We start from the raw sequence: 15,993 nt of genomic DNA on the forward strand, positions 1-15,993 counted from the left end.
ATGCTAGTTCAGAATGACAGAGTCAATATAAACATTACAGAAGGGGCGCAGGGGCGTCATACACTAATGAGACTGTCTTGGGTTATTATTCTCTTTTTGTTATAACTGGAATCCAAAACTATCTTCTATAAATAGCAGCTCAATGTACAAGAACAGTACAAATTGTGTTAAATATCCTTAAAAAATATTCTAAAGCTCGTGCCTTGATAATACAGAACTACCTTGCAGGATAATTTGCTTAAATATTTAATCTGCTGAAAAGAAGCACTATTTTTGTTGTTCGAACTCTCCGAGCAGGATATTAATAAAACCATTAGGGCTTTTCCATTTCTTCGTTTCTACATTGATTAATTATGTATGTATTGTCAAGCAAGAGCTCAGCTTTGTTGTTCCATATAGTAACATGCTCCACTAACAAACTGACAACATACTAAGGTTTTTTAAATGTTGAAAGCAATTTATAGAGAGAAAATTAGGGTTAAATGCAAAGTATATATCCGATATATAAAAATTAAACAAGGCATGTCCAAATGCACACTTCTGCATGATTTAGTGATTCAGACGTTCTTCCTAGAGGAAAACATGCATAATCACATTTTGCCTACTAGGAATGTATCTGGCAACTTAAGGACTGCATAGATTGTTATTTCTATCAGATTAATCTGGTGATCTCGGTGAGTCCCTGGAACAGCTCAAGTACTGAAATGTAGAAATAGCATAATGGAATAGCTTCCTGACTTTTTAATTTCCACTTCCTGTATAAGGCCTATAAGGAAGTAAATTGCCTTCTTTTTCTGAGGCACAGAGTCAAGACTGATTTGCATATGGCTGGGTCTTTACCTGGGGGGTCATGGTGAGCACAAGAACGATGGATTTAAGCCAGAATTTTTTGACTGGGGTGAATGTATGATTTATTCAGCATTCCGTCCATCATTTGTTTGCGTAGCACTTTTCACTCTAAGTGGGATGGGTATGCCCAGACGTGGGTTCCTTGTTCATTGTGCCAATGGAGTCAAGCTAGCCTGGCTGATAAAGGGTATTACCCAGAAACCGGACCCAGGATGCTTGTTTCCGGTCCAGGGAGGACCTGGCTTGGCAGTTCAGTTTGGACTGTTACCATGAGGCACAGGGTCAAGACTGATTTGCATATGGGTGGGTCTAAACTGGGGTGGCATGGTGAGCAAAAGAACGGTGAATTTAACCCATATCTCTTGACTGGGGTTGAATGTATGATTAATTTAGCATTCCGCCCATCATTTGTTTGTGTAGCACTTTTCACCCTAAGTGGGATGGGTATGCCCAGACGTGCGTTTCTTGCTCACTGTGCCTCTGGAATCAAGCTAGCCTGGCTGATAAAGGGTAATACCCAGAAACTGGTCCCAGGATGCTTGTTTCCGGTCCAGGGAGGACCTGGCTTGGCAGCTCGGTCTGGACTGTTCCCAGGAAGCACAGGGTCAAGACTGATTTGCATATGGGTGGGTCTAAACTGAGGTGGCATGGTGAGCAAAAGTATGATGGATTTAACCCAGATCTCTTGACTGGGGGTGAATGTATGATTTATTTAGCATACCGTCCATCATTTGTTTGCGCAGCTCTTCTTTTTCTTAGGCACTGGAGCAGTTGCAAACTGTTGCTGTTTTGGTAGGACTTTCTGGAAAAAATGGTGTGCCTGGGAAAGGTTACAAGAAGATAATAAAAAGGGAAAAGGGAATAGACTGGATTTGATTGACAAAAGTATGTAATTCAAAATTTGGCAATACATGTGAAGAGTTGTGCAGATCTGTGGTACGTTAGGAGGAGAAAGACACCAACTATTCATCAGAACTGGTACCTATGGATGTCATGTACAATGCCATTTTAGAGCTCTAGGAAAGCCTTTGTGAATCACTAAAGGGGTTTTGAGATGCATTCCAAATCACAATTTGGAAAGTGTAAGAGTGAAGCATCCCCTCCTAATAGTGAACTGCAATTTGGTGTATACATTTTTTGTGATGGCAATTACTGTCAAAAACCATTGAAAAGCTACAGACACCTAAAAAAAAGGAGGAAACTTATTTCCAGAGGGATAGTGGTCTCCATCGGACAACTCCTCCTTTTGGAATTGTGTTGGTCAGGGTTGATGGGAGATGGAAAAAGTCAGTAGTCAAGAAGACAACGAACAGGGGCTGCTTCAAAAAAACTTTCCATTAGGGAGTGCAAGCACATATTGGTGGTGTGCTGTTTGTACCATGTCATCATCTCTGCTTTTTAGCCTATCTCTTTGATCACAAATGGTGACTGACCTCCCTAATTAATATTCATTAGGAAAGCTGTTCTGCAAATCCTGCAAATTGACTTTTTGCAATGGTATCTAATAATAATAATAATAATAATAGGGGCATTTGTAGAGCGCTGAGTTACGCACACCGGCGTGTCCCCGCGCTAGCGGTGAGAGGGCATAAAACAGAGAAAAGAGGCTGCTAAGCGGACCAATTTATCTAACATAGAGGTGGTTTTTAATTTAGCTCGGAACCTCGTTTCTGCTGGTTCCAAGCGAAGATCTACTGGAAGTTTATTCCAGTGATTTGGTGCTAGGTGCCTGAAGGATCTGCCTCCCATGCGAGCCTTCTTCACCTTGGGGATCCTCAACAGTCCCCTGCCCGCAGATCTAAGCGCTCTGGCAGGTTCATAAGCTTCAATCAAGCTCTTCAAAGGTCGGGGTGCCCTGCCATTCAGAATCCGATGGCAGGTGCAGAGAGCTTTATACTCGACTCTGCTTCTCACAGGCAGCCAGTGTAGTTTTTGCAAGGCCTGCTTCGAGGACGCCCTTTTGGGCAACCTAAGGATCAAGCGTGCTGCAGCATTCTGCAGCACTTGAAGGCGTCCAACACTTTTACTCGATGCCCCCAGATACAGCAGGTTCGCATAGTCCAACCTTGCGGTCACCAAAGCATGTACCAGGGTTTGGCGAGCTTCCAGTGGCAGTAAGTCAAGGACTTTCCTCAGTCTTTTCAAGATCCCAAAACATACGCCGACCACACGATTGATCTGGGGCCCGAAGGTAAGACCCGCGTCGAACCATACGCCGAGATTTTTTGCCTCCTGACACGGGGAGGGGGCCGGCCCGAGACAGGATGGCCACCAGGCTGATGACCAGGCCAACTGGGCTCTCCCTACCACCAGCACCTCTGTCTTGCTTCCGTTGAGCTTTAAACAATTCATGGCCATCCAATCGGCCAGATCTTTCATGCACGATCGGAAGCCATCAGCAGCAAGACAGGGCGCGTGCGACAGGGAGATGGCCAGTTGCGTATCATCAGCGTATGATACCAGTTGGAGGCCATAACTCTCCACAATGGATGCGACAGGCGCCACATACAAGTTAAACAGGGTCGGGCTCAGGGACGAGCCCTGAGGCACGCCCTGGCCCAAAGGTACCCCACTGGAGTAACAATCACCCTGCCTCACTTGGAAGCTCCTACCCGTTAGGAAGGCCTGAATCCACCTCAGCGCGGTGCCAGCGATGCCACCTTTGCTCAGAGACTGCAGCAAGGTGGAATGTGCTACAGTGTCGAACGCCGCGCTGAGGTCGAGCAGGATTAAGGCCATCTATTAGTGCTCAGTGACAAAAAATGACAGCAAATCTTAAAAGGTTTGTGCGCAATTTGCACTGACTATTTGTGACCTGCCTGATAATACATTAAGTCTCACACTTTTAGAGCAGAAGATTGAGAAAGGTATGCATGCTGCCAATGGGTGCTTTCCAAGGAGAGGTCTACCAAAAATAGCCTCCATCGTTCTGGGGCAAAATAATACCTTGAATGATCAACTGAAACTATGGTTACTGTGGCCCAAGTTACTATCAGTCTTGTGAATCCGATCCTTAATGATGCTTTTAATAATATTCTGCCAGTGAAAAAAACTGAAAAGCAGAGTGAAGTGATGACGCAAACTGAAGTTCAAGGTAAGTACTTTATTTCTCAAGTACAGACACAGGATAACACATCCTTCCAGCGCAACCTTGAAGTCACCTCCAAGCCTCATCCTACCCTCCTAGAATGTCAAACCCCATACAAACCTAAAGACATAGCTTGCACAAGACTGGCGCGCAACATACATCAAGCACGAGGCAAGCGAGTGCGAGCCACAACACATCCCCTTCCCTTTAAAAAACAAAATAAGTATTAGAAAGAATATAGAAAACCTAGCAGTGAAACAGTAATACACACATCTTCCCCCTCATAATTGAAAGAACAATTTACAGTATAAATACTATTTACCGCGTTCCACAATAAAATCCTTCAACCATGACGGTGGTTTACACTTGCGTTTTGTGTAACCTATTTTCATTGACACAAGATTGAGGACCTTCCATGCACCGAACTTGAGGTCCAGCATCGCATAAATGAGAATTTATAGAGCTCTCTTAATTATCATTTATATCCATTGAATTGGTTTCCACATCAGGAGAAACATTTAGACCATTTCCAATATCCTGTAAAGAGACATTTGATTCAACATTGTCATTCATATCTACATCAATTCCCATAGTATCATCCAACTCTACTCTTCTCCTTGCCTGATTTCCATCAAAGCTCCAATTCATATGATCATTGGATAGTGCAACTCATTTAAGATTCCAAACTTTACCATTTTCTAACCAAATTGCATTATGTAGGACCTCACTGAATTTTGCTGGTTGGAAAAGCTTACTTTCCCCTTTTGGAATGAAACCTGGTTTAAGAATGTGTACCCAATCCCCAACTTTAATGTTCACAGGTTTAGTACAATTTTTTGAATCATAGTAACTTTTGTTTTTCTCGTGGGTGTTGGAAATAGTATTTCTGACTGTCTTCGAAGACCATGACTTAACACTGAAATTAAATAACCAACTGGGATTATATTTTGCTCTTGGTCTGCATCCTCTCATTATTACAAATGGGGCAATCCCGGCCATATCATTGTCAGTGAGCCTATATGCCCAAACATCTTTCAGTAATTCAATTTTCAATTTTTTTTATTGACACAAGCAGATTGTATAACCCCCTTAATGACACGGTTGAACCTTTCAACCATGCCATTTCTGTGCGGGTTATAAAGAGAAGTAGTCTTCAATGCAACTCCTATTCTACTACAATATTGTTTAAATGAGTTTGATTGAAATTGCACATCATTGTCACTTAATAAGGACACAGGGAAACCTTCTTGACTAAAAACCGCATCTAAAAATAGTAGCAAAGAATTAGTATCAGTTTTTTGTACAACTTTGACCAAAGGCCATCTTGAAAAAAGGCCAATAAAGACAATAATGTACACATGTGATGGGCCAACAGTTCCCATAATGTCTATAGCAACAGACTCCCATGGATTCTGAGGATCTTTCCCCACTACCATGGGATGTTTACATGTTTGTAAAGTTTTATCACCCCTCGAGCAATCAAGACATTCTCTTACCGTATGCTCAACAGCTCCCTTTATTACGCTGCTATGGAGTTACGTTAGCTCCCACTGTTACGCACTAACGAACATTGGAAATAGCATAGCTGTACCGAGGTAACATGTACATGGCTCCGCTTCTGCTGTTACGTACTAACGAACCTTGGAAATAGAGTCGCCATAGCTAGGCAATGTATATGCGGCTCACTTCTATATGTTACTATGCAGTGAAGTCAACAGCAACGAAGTCAAAAACTTCTGTGTGGCAGCTAATAAGATAAATCCACTCACCCGAAAATTTGACGAACAAGTGAAGTGAGTACTTCTAGAGAACAGTTACCCTTACAACTGGTTAACTCCCTAAGTAATTCTTGAAAAATGCAACACACCAGCACATTGAAGAAATTCAAGATCAAGAACTGGAAAATAACCTCCAAAATGTGCATGCGTCCGGTAGCACTAAAGAACACTCATCACCAAATTGAAGTGATGACACAAACTAAAGTTCAAGGTATTTCTCAAGTTCAGACAAAGGATAACACGTCCTTACAGCGCAGCCTTGAAGTCACTGTCTCCAACCCTCATCCTAACCTCCTAGAAGGCGGAACCCCATCCATACCCAAACACATAGTATCATGTATCATTCCAAATTGCGATCGCAAACGCCGAAATTCGCAGAATTTCTGTGTTTGCGATCGCAATTGGGCTTAGTGGTATGTATGAAAGAAAAACTGCCTTGCAAAATAAGGAATCGCAAAATGTGGGATTCCCTATTTTGCGATTGCATTTAAGGAAACGCAAATTGCCATTCCTTAAATGCAATGTGAGAAGCACAGAAAAAGTGCAATTTGGCCTTAAAGAATCACAAATTACCACCAACTTCAAGTTGGTGGTAATTTGCGATCTCTTTGAAAAATGCACTTTTTTGCATTTTTCCAAGTGCCATGTGGTGCACATACATGCCCCTAGGGCATGTATGTGCGCCAGATGTGCACACATACATATTTCAGGGGTGCAACAGGGTGTCAAAAGGACACCCTGGTGCCCTTGAAATTGCATTCTCAATTTGCGATTCTCTAACTGCAAATTGCAAATTGAGAATGTCTTGCGATTCATTCCTGTGGGCCTCTACACCCATAGGAATGAATGGGAAGGCATTCCTTAATTGCAAACTGCGATTTGCGATTCACAATTAAGGAATATTAAGGAATCGCAATTATTATTGTGATTCCTACATACATAGCATTTTGCGATTCCTTAATAGCAATTCACTAAAAATCGCTATTAAGGAATCGCAAAAGGACTTTTCATACATATGCCCCATAGCGTGCACAAAACTGGCGCACAACATACATCTAGCACGAGTCAAGCAAGCACGAGCCACAACACAGAGGTTATGTTTCCTATGTCTTTATGTGATATGACTTGTTAAGCTGAAAATGTTGTCAGATAATAGGTCTCACGGCAAATTTCCAAAAATGATTTTGTTTTGAATGTGCTCATAGGGCTGCTTTAAATACCCTATTTCATGTCATGCTGACTTGGAATAAGTATTCTACAAAATTCATATTTAGCTAACAAAGTATGATTATTCCCGTGCCTCTGTTTGTGATTACTTTGCACTAATCCCAGCCCCACTACTCCTCAATTGTTATGTTGCATGCTATGTTAGACTGAATCATTAAGTGCTCATTCACCATGGTTTTTTTGTGTAAAATGACCATCAATATGAAATAAAGTCAGAACCAAAGTGAAAATATTCTTACTCCGTTTTCAGAAATAGCCAGGTTTTCAGAGAGTGTTAGGAAACACTGTTGGTTGTAATTGAAGGTTGTGGTACAGTCTTGAAATGTGTTTGTTCTCTTATGACAAGTCAATGGAGTTGGATTATAACGAGACAAGCCTCAGAAAATCTTGTGAATTAAGCAACCTTGTGAGAAGCATCACTTTAAATTACTTAGAGTTTTAGGATTAACTGACAGAGAAGTCTTAGCTATAAGAATTTGACATAATCTAAATGAGAGCATATTAAGGCTGATCCTATCAATCTCCTCCCTCTTTCAATTTAGAAAGGCATTCTTTCTCTGCCATCTCAAGTGGAAAATAATGACTGAAGCTAGAGATGAGATTTGGTCTACCCTAGACAGTTCACAATCTAATCAGACACTCAAACTTTTAAAAGATTTAATAAGTGTGGTGAGAGACACGGTTTTCGTAGGACAGCTGATTTCAGTCCATTGACTAATTCATCTGATTACTGCCATGTTCACCATTTTATCATCACTAGGTTTCAACCAACTGTTTCTGATCTAGTTCTATAGGGGCCTAAAACATAGTTGAAAGTGCTGACTGGAGGCATGGCTACTATCTAGCCCAACTAAAATGTTGTGTTTCAATAGCATACATAAAAACACAATAACACCCACTGACTGAAGAAGCTTAGCTAAGGCGTTGACATATGTATTAAATAAGTAATGCAATAGTGCTGATCTTTGTGAAAGGCCATACTTTTGAGAACTTCCTGGCGCCTGGTAGAGAGGCAAACAGATTCCTTGATTAGGATCTGTCAAAAAAGTTAAGGCAGTCAGTAACCTCGGTCACATTCAGTTTCTCACCAAATGTGACATGGTAAACAGTTTCAAATGTAACTAATAAAGCAATCATTATCAGTAAAATGATATTACCCTAGTTAGCATCAATCCTAACGTCATCAAGAACTGCCAATAGCATTGTCAGAGAAGAGTTCCAAATTAGACTTAACAAGAGCTTTAAGAAGATCCTCATTAGAGATTGGCAAGAAGAGCATCAGCTCAGAGACTGTTGGTACTTATATGGAGCTTGCACGCAGAATGCGTACCTCTTTTATCACTGCTCTTAATTGTGAAGTCTCATCTACAAGGTAGTAATTCAGTTGGCTGCAGAGATCCGAAGAAGATATTATCTCCTTATTGGTTTGAGAATCATCTGGTAAATCTGTAATGTTATGAAAGCCTGGGTTTTTGGAGGTTGAAGAAAGTAATAACTCTATATTTTAGAAGTTTGTTTTGTGTCTTAAATTAGCTCTTTAGAGATTTAAGATCTAACATATAATCGAGTAAAATAAAATATTTTGGAATTATTTAATTAATCTGTAGTATTTTAATATATTTTATAATTAATTTAGATTTATTTCAATTTTTAACTAATTGAAATAATGTAATTTAACATTATTTCTTATGAGGTTTTATTTTAAGTTCCTACCTTCATTATTTTCTATGGGTGGAGTTGCAGTACCAGTGGCTGGCCATTAGTAGTGCTGCACTTACTACAAAATGTGTAAATTACTACAAAAGTGCAGTTTGTGAGTAATGAAAAGTAGTCAACATACACAAAAGTATAAACTTACCGAACGTGCAGTCTGTGAATCAAGCCTGTAATATTTTTAAGTACTTATTAGATCATTTTGTCTGTTTTGAACCAAATATACTTATAATATTTACCCATCTGAACATGGTATGTCTTTAACCCCTTCCATGCTCCCGTCGGCCAATGGCCGACAGGAGCACTCTCTCCCCAGTGCTGCGAACGGCCAGCGGCCGACGCAGCCCCGCCCACTTATTAGAACGCCCGCACCGCAGCGGAATTGCCGCTGCGGTTAAGGCGTTAAACCGTTAGTGTAGTAATAGACAATAACAACTGCCAATTGAGAATTAGTGGTGGACAATATCTAAGCAATTTAATTAATTCAGGGTAACATGCTCAGGAAACTAATTTAATTAAAACAACACCCAAGTGAAGAGAGTTGTGTGGCACACTCTTTGAGGGTGAGTTCAGGTTGCCTTTTTATATGGTTACAGTGACTTTACATGAATTGTTCATATAGCTGTGCAATACACATATATTTAGAATAACAAAACTACTCCTTCACCTGTAAATGATCTTCTGGTGCTGACGTATTAGCACAAAGGAGTGGAGTTTGAACAGTACTTGACAATGAATCTGATCACAGTCAAAGGTTCTGTTCTGTTGGCTTGTATTTTGTGCATTGCCATTGGTTTGTTATCTATGTATGCTAATTAAAACTGATCGTTCTTGGAATTCTCAAATCAATGCGTTTTCAGTCCTTTGGATAAAAGCTTTGAGGCAATGCCTGCCTTATCTGTCTTTCACAGATGATGGTATGGAAGCCCGTATTTCTCTTTCAAACACACTGAATCATGGCAGTAGGGTTTTCCTGGGCTTAGTGCAATAGAATGCTCCCTATTTGCAACATTTTGGAAATTTCACAGCAGTCTTTGCCTTAAACTATTACCATGAAACCCAAACCTTACAGTGGTTACAATAACTGGCAGTAAAGAAATAGCTAAAGCTTGAAACTACTTGTATGATGGATTGGGTCTTCTACTTGGCAGCACCAAGATAGATCACAAAGTAGATAATTCAATAAAGGCTAAGGTGTTCTCTGACTTTAAACGAGTTTATCCAATAATTTTTTAGAGTCAAAGCTGGTGAAAAGCCTTACCATGTGTATTACATAACAATATTGTGCTAGCTGCCTCGATTTCTACATAATGAAAACATTCCAGGTGCATACCATGCTATTCAGTTTAACACGCAGCTGCATTGAAGTATTGATAATTATGGGTTCGACTGATCAGGTATATCCTGCTCTCATGATTAAGATTTTAATTTCAATGACCACCATCTTTTATCACATTACACACACGCAGGAGTGGGTAACCTGGAAATGACTTCTCAGTGATGCAAATGAATGGGAAACATCCTTTACAACGCAACTTTTACAATGCACTACCATTACGACGCAACTTTTACAACGCAAGTCATTACAACGCATTGCGCTGGAGGGCGCTCTAGGATAGGGAATAGTTTAATTACTATCCAACACCTTCCCTACTATCCACGGGGACTGGAGTTGGAATAGTAAATTAAACTATTCACTATCCAGCGCCCCCCAACGCAAGTCGTTGTAACGACTTGCGTTGTAAAAGTTGGGTCGTAATAGCATGCGTTGTAAAAGCATGCGTTGTAACGACATACATCCCAAATGAATTCAAAGTTGGAGCATTTGTCAGTGGAATTCTGTTCTATTTCAATCTAATTCGCAGTGGGATATAACCTCATCATGATGGACCCTACAAATGAATCCTGTCTCCTCGCTGGGTCCTATGAGACATGTTTTGATGTTGAGAAACTTGGAGTTGGAAAGTGAGCTAGCCTGGTGAAGTCAGTGGGGGACACATATGAGACTGATAGCGCCTGGTGGCACAGAGATCAGAGAACCTCTCACGAATATTGCAAGTCTGCTCACTCACACCATTAGAGTGGGTAAGAGACCAAGAATTCCTTAACAGGAAGAGATGTTTTCTAACATGTGTGCCTTGTACTTGTATTAAGATGAAAGCAGATACACAAAGTATACTCCTTTTCCTTAAGTCATCAGCTTACTCCCTTTTCCTGCTGCATGCTTTCACACTGCATGCAGTGCACAGTGATTGTATAAACTTTAGGCCCTTGTTACGGGGGGCCTTTAAATTCCAGTGGGGCTGTTAACAATGGTTACATGTCCAGCAAACACATGAGATCTGCAGGCACACCGCAAGTCGCTTAACTTTCACCCAGAGAAATCAGACAAAAAATAGTGAATCAGACCTAGAATTACCATTTCCCCCAGTAATACCTAGTTTCTTATAGGAGCCTTAAGGGGTCCAACTCATAATGTGCCACATTTTCCCCAAATCCGGAGTTGCCGGTAACCCTGGTTTTTGCAACTCCTGGGGGTGGAAAATGTGGCCGATTTACATGGCCGATTTACAGGGCCATGCATAAAGCGGGTCTAAGTGTCTGCAACCTTGTACACTGACAGGGCAATGATTACCTGCCATGTGAGGTACGTGTCTTTCTTAGATAGGAAAGTAAAATGTTTTGTCCTTCAAGCAACACTTTATTAAGTGCCAGAGTGAGATAAAATGGAAAAAGTAAGAGGGTGATGGCATCCTCGCTAAATGTTCTGCAAAGGCTTCAAGGCATCTCAACCCCCTTGGTTCTTCAGCTCTGCTTCAGTCTTCCCTGCCTGCTGTGGGGGATGGTGAAAAAGTGACAAGAGCTTGAGGCTTTCAAGGTGACGATGCAAGGACTGTGAGCTCTAAATGTAATGTAGTATATTTTGTAAAGCACACAGCTGCCCCAACGCTGTATAACGCTGTGGAACCCTTCCTGGCTCTCCCTGTGAGATGCCTCTCCTGGGCACCCCCAAGGTGAAGCCAGGCATCCCAGTGTTGTAGGGGCCGTTGTGGAGATTAAGCAAGCTATTGCCCAGATTTGCAGCGTGGGACCCTTGATTAGAGTAGGCGCTGATGCGAGAATCATTGAGCCCAAGACCCTGCCGCGTCGGGACTTGAACCCTGGTCCCGGGCCTGATCTCTGCCACTCTAACCAGTGAGCCACAGTGGAAGTTACCAACAGGAAGGTTGTTTTAAGGTGTATTTGTGCGGATGAGAATGGAAATAACACAATTCAGATATTTGGGATAATAGCATGTACCAATAGAGGTAACATTTTCAATGTTTTCCTTCCTCGCTAACTGAATGGTTGTGTTAGCCATTTGACAATATATTTCTTCCTTTGAGGTTGCAAGTTGGATAGTAATGAATCTCTAAGGTGAATGTGTTTCCTTATCACACATGGATTTAGCATTGCATGCTGCCTGGGGCGTAACCTCCATTGGTGCGGGAGGTACAGTGGCACCATGGCCAACTGAACTCTGAGTCGTGGCACGTTTTATAATTCTAACAATAGCCAGGGACCCATCACCGTTCTTGCACTAAGGACCATGACACACTAGCTACTCGACCGCAGGCTTTGTCAGCTTTTCACCTCATATAGTAGCAGCCGCTTGTCAATAACTCTCATTATGTAAGATAAAGGAGTTGTTACAAGATGTTTCACTATGTTCATGTATGAGGAGTTTCAGCCTACCCCGTGCCTGTTCAGTTCCTCCATCTCTAGCCAGGGCCCTGTTCTTGGTTCCGTGTCAGTGGAAAGGAATGGGAGCAGTGGGTGTTCGATCACACTATCGAGTGCAGGACGTTGCCCCTCAAAAACATGAATTCCAGATTGTTACGTATTATATAAATACAAGTACACATTTACCGTCCTTAACCCTACATATATGTTCCATGACTATATATAAATGTAATCATGGTATGTAAATGTTAAGTTAGGAATATTAGATCTACATTTACCCATTCATACTTAACCTGGTGATAAAAATCGAAAGTCGATTTCATGCACTAATATTTTTTGCAGGGTGCTATTTTCTCGCTCGATGCTGTGACATCGCATACGGACATCCATTCGAACAGAAGCATAATTTGTAACCATGGTGTCAAAGGATACTGAATGTTAACAATCAACAGGTTGCATACAAATGGCCATACTGCATTAGATGCATTGTTTATATATAGGAGGTACAGCGGGTAGGAATAATTTGGGAACATATGAAATATTGGAAGCAAGAATTGCCTTTTCAACTTTTGCGGTCAATGAAACATACCAAGTGTATATTTGTGCGTACAAGCATTAAAGAAGTATATTTTTGTTGCATCTGGTCTTTTTGTAGAGTGCCACTAAACATCTTGTGGTGACCTCAGGGCCCTTTGGGTTATGGGTACAAGTGAGAGTGAATGACGAGTTGTTTTAAAGTCTGTGTTAAAGCAAGTGGTGGGGAACCAATATGGTAATTTGGAGATTACCAATCCAACCAGATCTAGCCAGAGCAGTAGACCTGAGAGTCTTATGAAGAAACCTAGTAGGCCTTCAACACATGCTTCTATTTTAAGGAAATCGGAGCACTATACGTGTCCGCCACGCTCGACTGCTGGGGGTGTTGCCGGGCATCAGTGTAGCTGAATTAGGAGAGAGAGGTTTCCAGTGGCCGAGGCTCCGCCCACTGCATGCAGGCCCGCCCCTTTCCCCAGGACTGCAGATTTGGTCCCTGGCCGACGGGCTGAAGTCGGAAACATGATTCAGTAGTGAAGTGGTGGTGTGTGAGCCTGAATATATACCCTAAGCAGCTGGGCTAGTCATCACCGTCAGAGCCAGAGGTGCAAGCGTGCAGGGCGCACTCATCGTCGACAAACTCCCACGCTGATATCAGATGCCAACACTATCCAGATGAGGTTGCACTAGCTCAAGCATGTGACCCACCCACTGCAGTCACTGCACGAATCCCCCACGTCGCACCTGGTTGCAAAGCGTTATGTGCACGTGAGCACGTTTCCCAAAACCACGTTCAGTGCAGAAGACATTCACCTAACCAGATCGGACCCACACAAAACCCACGATTAAAAAAAAGCACGAGTGACGAGACACATGAAATGCCTAGCTGTCAACGTTTAAGCCAACAACGCGTTGTTGTGTAAAGAGTTTCAACCTTGAGAGTGAGTGGGAATGAATGGTATGAATGTGACGCCCTCACACAAGGAGCTTCCTGTTAACAAACCCCTTCGGCCTGGCACTTCCGTCTGCAGGATAACGTAACCTTGCGCACTACTTCAGCAGCCCCAAACCAAGGCATCCTCACCGATCACCACCGGGTCCTTTCCGCCTGAATATCACTAGGCTGCACCTGGATTCTGCATGTGCTGTTAAAATGCAACCAATTAACGCACAGATTAACACAGTTGCTTTGCAGACGTTGTTTAGCGCAAACTGATCCCATTTGTACAGAAACACACATTATGTAGCGTGTCACGTCCGCAAAACAAAATGACAGCTGGCGCCAGGTGTGCTGGCTATTAGTGCGCACAGTTGCGCACGTGAAACCTATTCTAGTAGTTTCTGCGCGCGCTGCTACACTAAAGAGGGGCAGTTTCCTCAGAGGTGGCTGGATTAGTACACTCGGACATGCCGCAGTTCTTTTTACAGTATTAGCAGACACATGTCTATGTTTCTATGTAGACTCCATGTCAACTGGGCAGGCTGTCGTCGAACATTCAATTGAACATGTATAAGGAAGCGTCTCACGTTTGCGCCTGGTACTTACAAACTAAACGGGTACCGTTGTGGAAAAGATTAAGAACCTCTGTGTTAAAGTGCGTTTAACTCGAAACTCAGCTGGCCACTGCCAATACCTTTTAGTCAACTCTGAGTACAGCATGTGTGTGAGGGGGCTCCATTATATAAATAGCAATTACGCTTCTGCATGAGGAAAGTACAAGATGACCCGTGGTATCAACCACATATTTTCACACATCAGACAGTCGACGTAAACCCGTGGGGGCTGTGGGGCGCGTAAAACATAATGACTAATTCCTTCTCTCTGGCTGAGAGCTCGAGCCTCCGAGAATACCATTTTCAAGTGTCTCTCGCCCACAGACTGTGATGCAATGGCAGTCACAGCCGGGATGCGGGTCTTCTCAGATGAATCTGTCATGAATATTAAGATGCAGTTTTAATGAGATGGGACGTGGGTGATGGAATTATCTATGCGTAAAGGGACTCACCGTAAACCCCTTGGCCAGCGACACCTTCCAGGAGCACCGTCAGAAGCCCCACGACACAGTACACTAAATCCATCTTCACGTTGGCATGGACATATCCCAGGGACGCGGCGGTGGCTTCCAGGAGCTGCTGGCTGACCCAGTGCGGCCGGGTCCCGGGTACCATCCCAGCGCGCCGGCCAACCACGGGCAACGCCGCCCTCACAGGGCACAGGTGAGGGACTCTGGGGTCGTTGTATGTAGGTCTATAGAGAAAAAGTGACAACAGAAAATCGCCGCTGTTCCCCCAGGAAATACAATTCATGCAATTTATTTAGTGGCGAGAAAGCAAACGGAGATTAGAATAAAGGCGAGAAATAGTGGCCTTGCGGCTAGAAGAGGAAAATTCTGCATGTGCCAAAACAATCACGGCCAGGAGCGTGCGGCAGCCAGGGAGAGGGCGAGTGGGCTGCGGAGTAAGGTGTCCATTCGATGAGAGGTCATGCCTGGGCGTCGCCTTTAAAAAGTAAGAGCCGCTGCTCCCTGGAGGGCAATTACCGAGCTGTCCTGACTGCGGTCCGAGACCCCCACCGGTTTTCCTTCACCCATTCCATCAGTTCCCATTAGGAGCGGGAGATCCCTGATGCAGCCGAGAGGAGGTCGAAGGGGCTGAGCCGTGTGAGCGCAGGAGATGCCTGTGCTCGCCCCCCAGCATCCTCTCCAGCGGTGGCGTGAGGCTGCACCTGGCCCGGTCCCAGCAGAGTCCACCCTGCAGGGTCAGGCGCGGTCGGGCTCGCGCTCTGCACTGACACGAGAGCGTTGCACAGGTGGGCACGTGCGGCGCAGTCACCTCATCGCGCTGGCCGAGGACCTAGTTCCATCCTCTGGTTTCCAGAGCAGCGCTGGAGCCCGGGGAAGCGGCCGGCGCAGCCAGAAGAAGGCAGGAGCCAGAGCGCTGACTGACAGGCTGTGGTGGCAGGGGGCGGAGCGGCGGACCGAGCAGCGGGGGGAAGGGCGGAGCAGCGGACCTGGCTGGGCGCTGGGGCCGAGCACCGTGCGGGAGCCCAGGGCGCGCAGCCGGGGAGCCCGGGTAGCTGGA

General features: G+C 43.6%; 1 protein-coding gene across 6 annotated transcripts in view; it reads right to left on the bottom strand.

The window, feature by feature from the left end:
- MDGA2 (MAM domain containing glycosylphosphatidylinositol anchor 2) overlaps positions 1–15,640 on the bottom strand; it is a 1,540,171-nt gene extending 1,524,531 nt beyond the window's left edge. For 4 of the 6 annotated variants that reach the window (XM_078659693.1, XM_078659696.1, XM_078659695.1 and 1 more), the window contains exon 1: positions 14,919–15,350. In XM_078659693.1, the coding sequence (XP_078515819.1) occupies positions 14,919–15,219 (301 nt within the window). In that variant the 5' untranslated portion in view covers positions 15,220–15,350. Of the gene's footprint in view, positions 1–14,918; positions 15,351–15,452 lie in introns of those variants that run through there. The other 2 variants (XM_078659694.1, XM_078659692.1) reach the window with 1 other exon arrangement.
- Between the last annotated feature and the right edge of the window lie 353 nt (positions 15,641–15,993).

The sequence above is a fragment of the Lissotriton helveticus genome, chromosome 9, assembly GCF_964261635.1.
Source record: "Lissotriton helveticus chromosome 9, aLisHel1.1, whole genome shotgun sequence".
Classification (NCBI taxonomy): domain Eukaryota; kingdom Metazoa; phylum Chordata; class Amphibia; order Caudata; family Salamandridae; genus Lissotriton; species Lissotriton helveticus.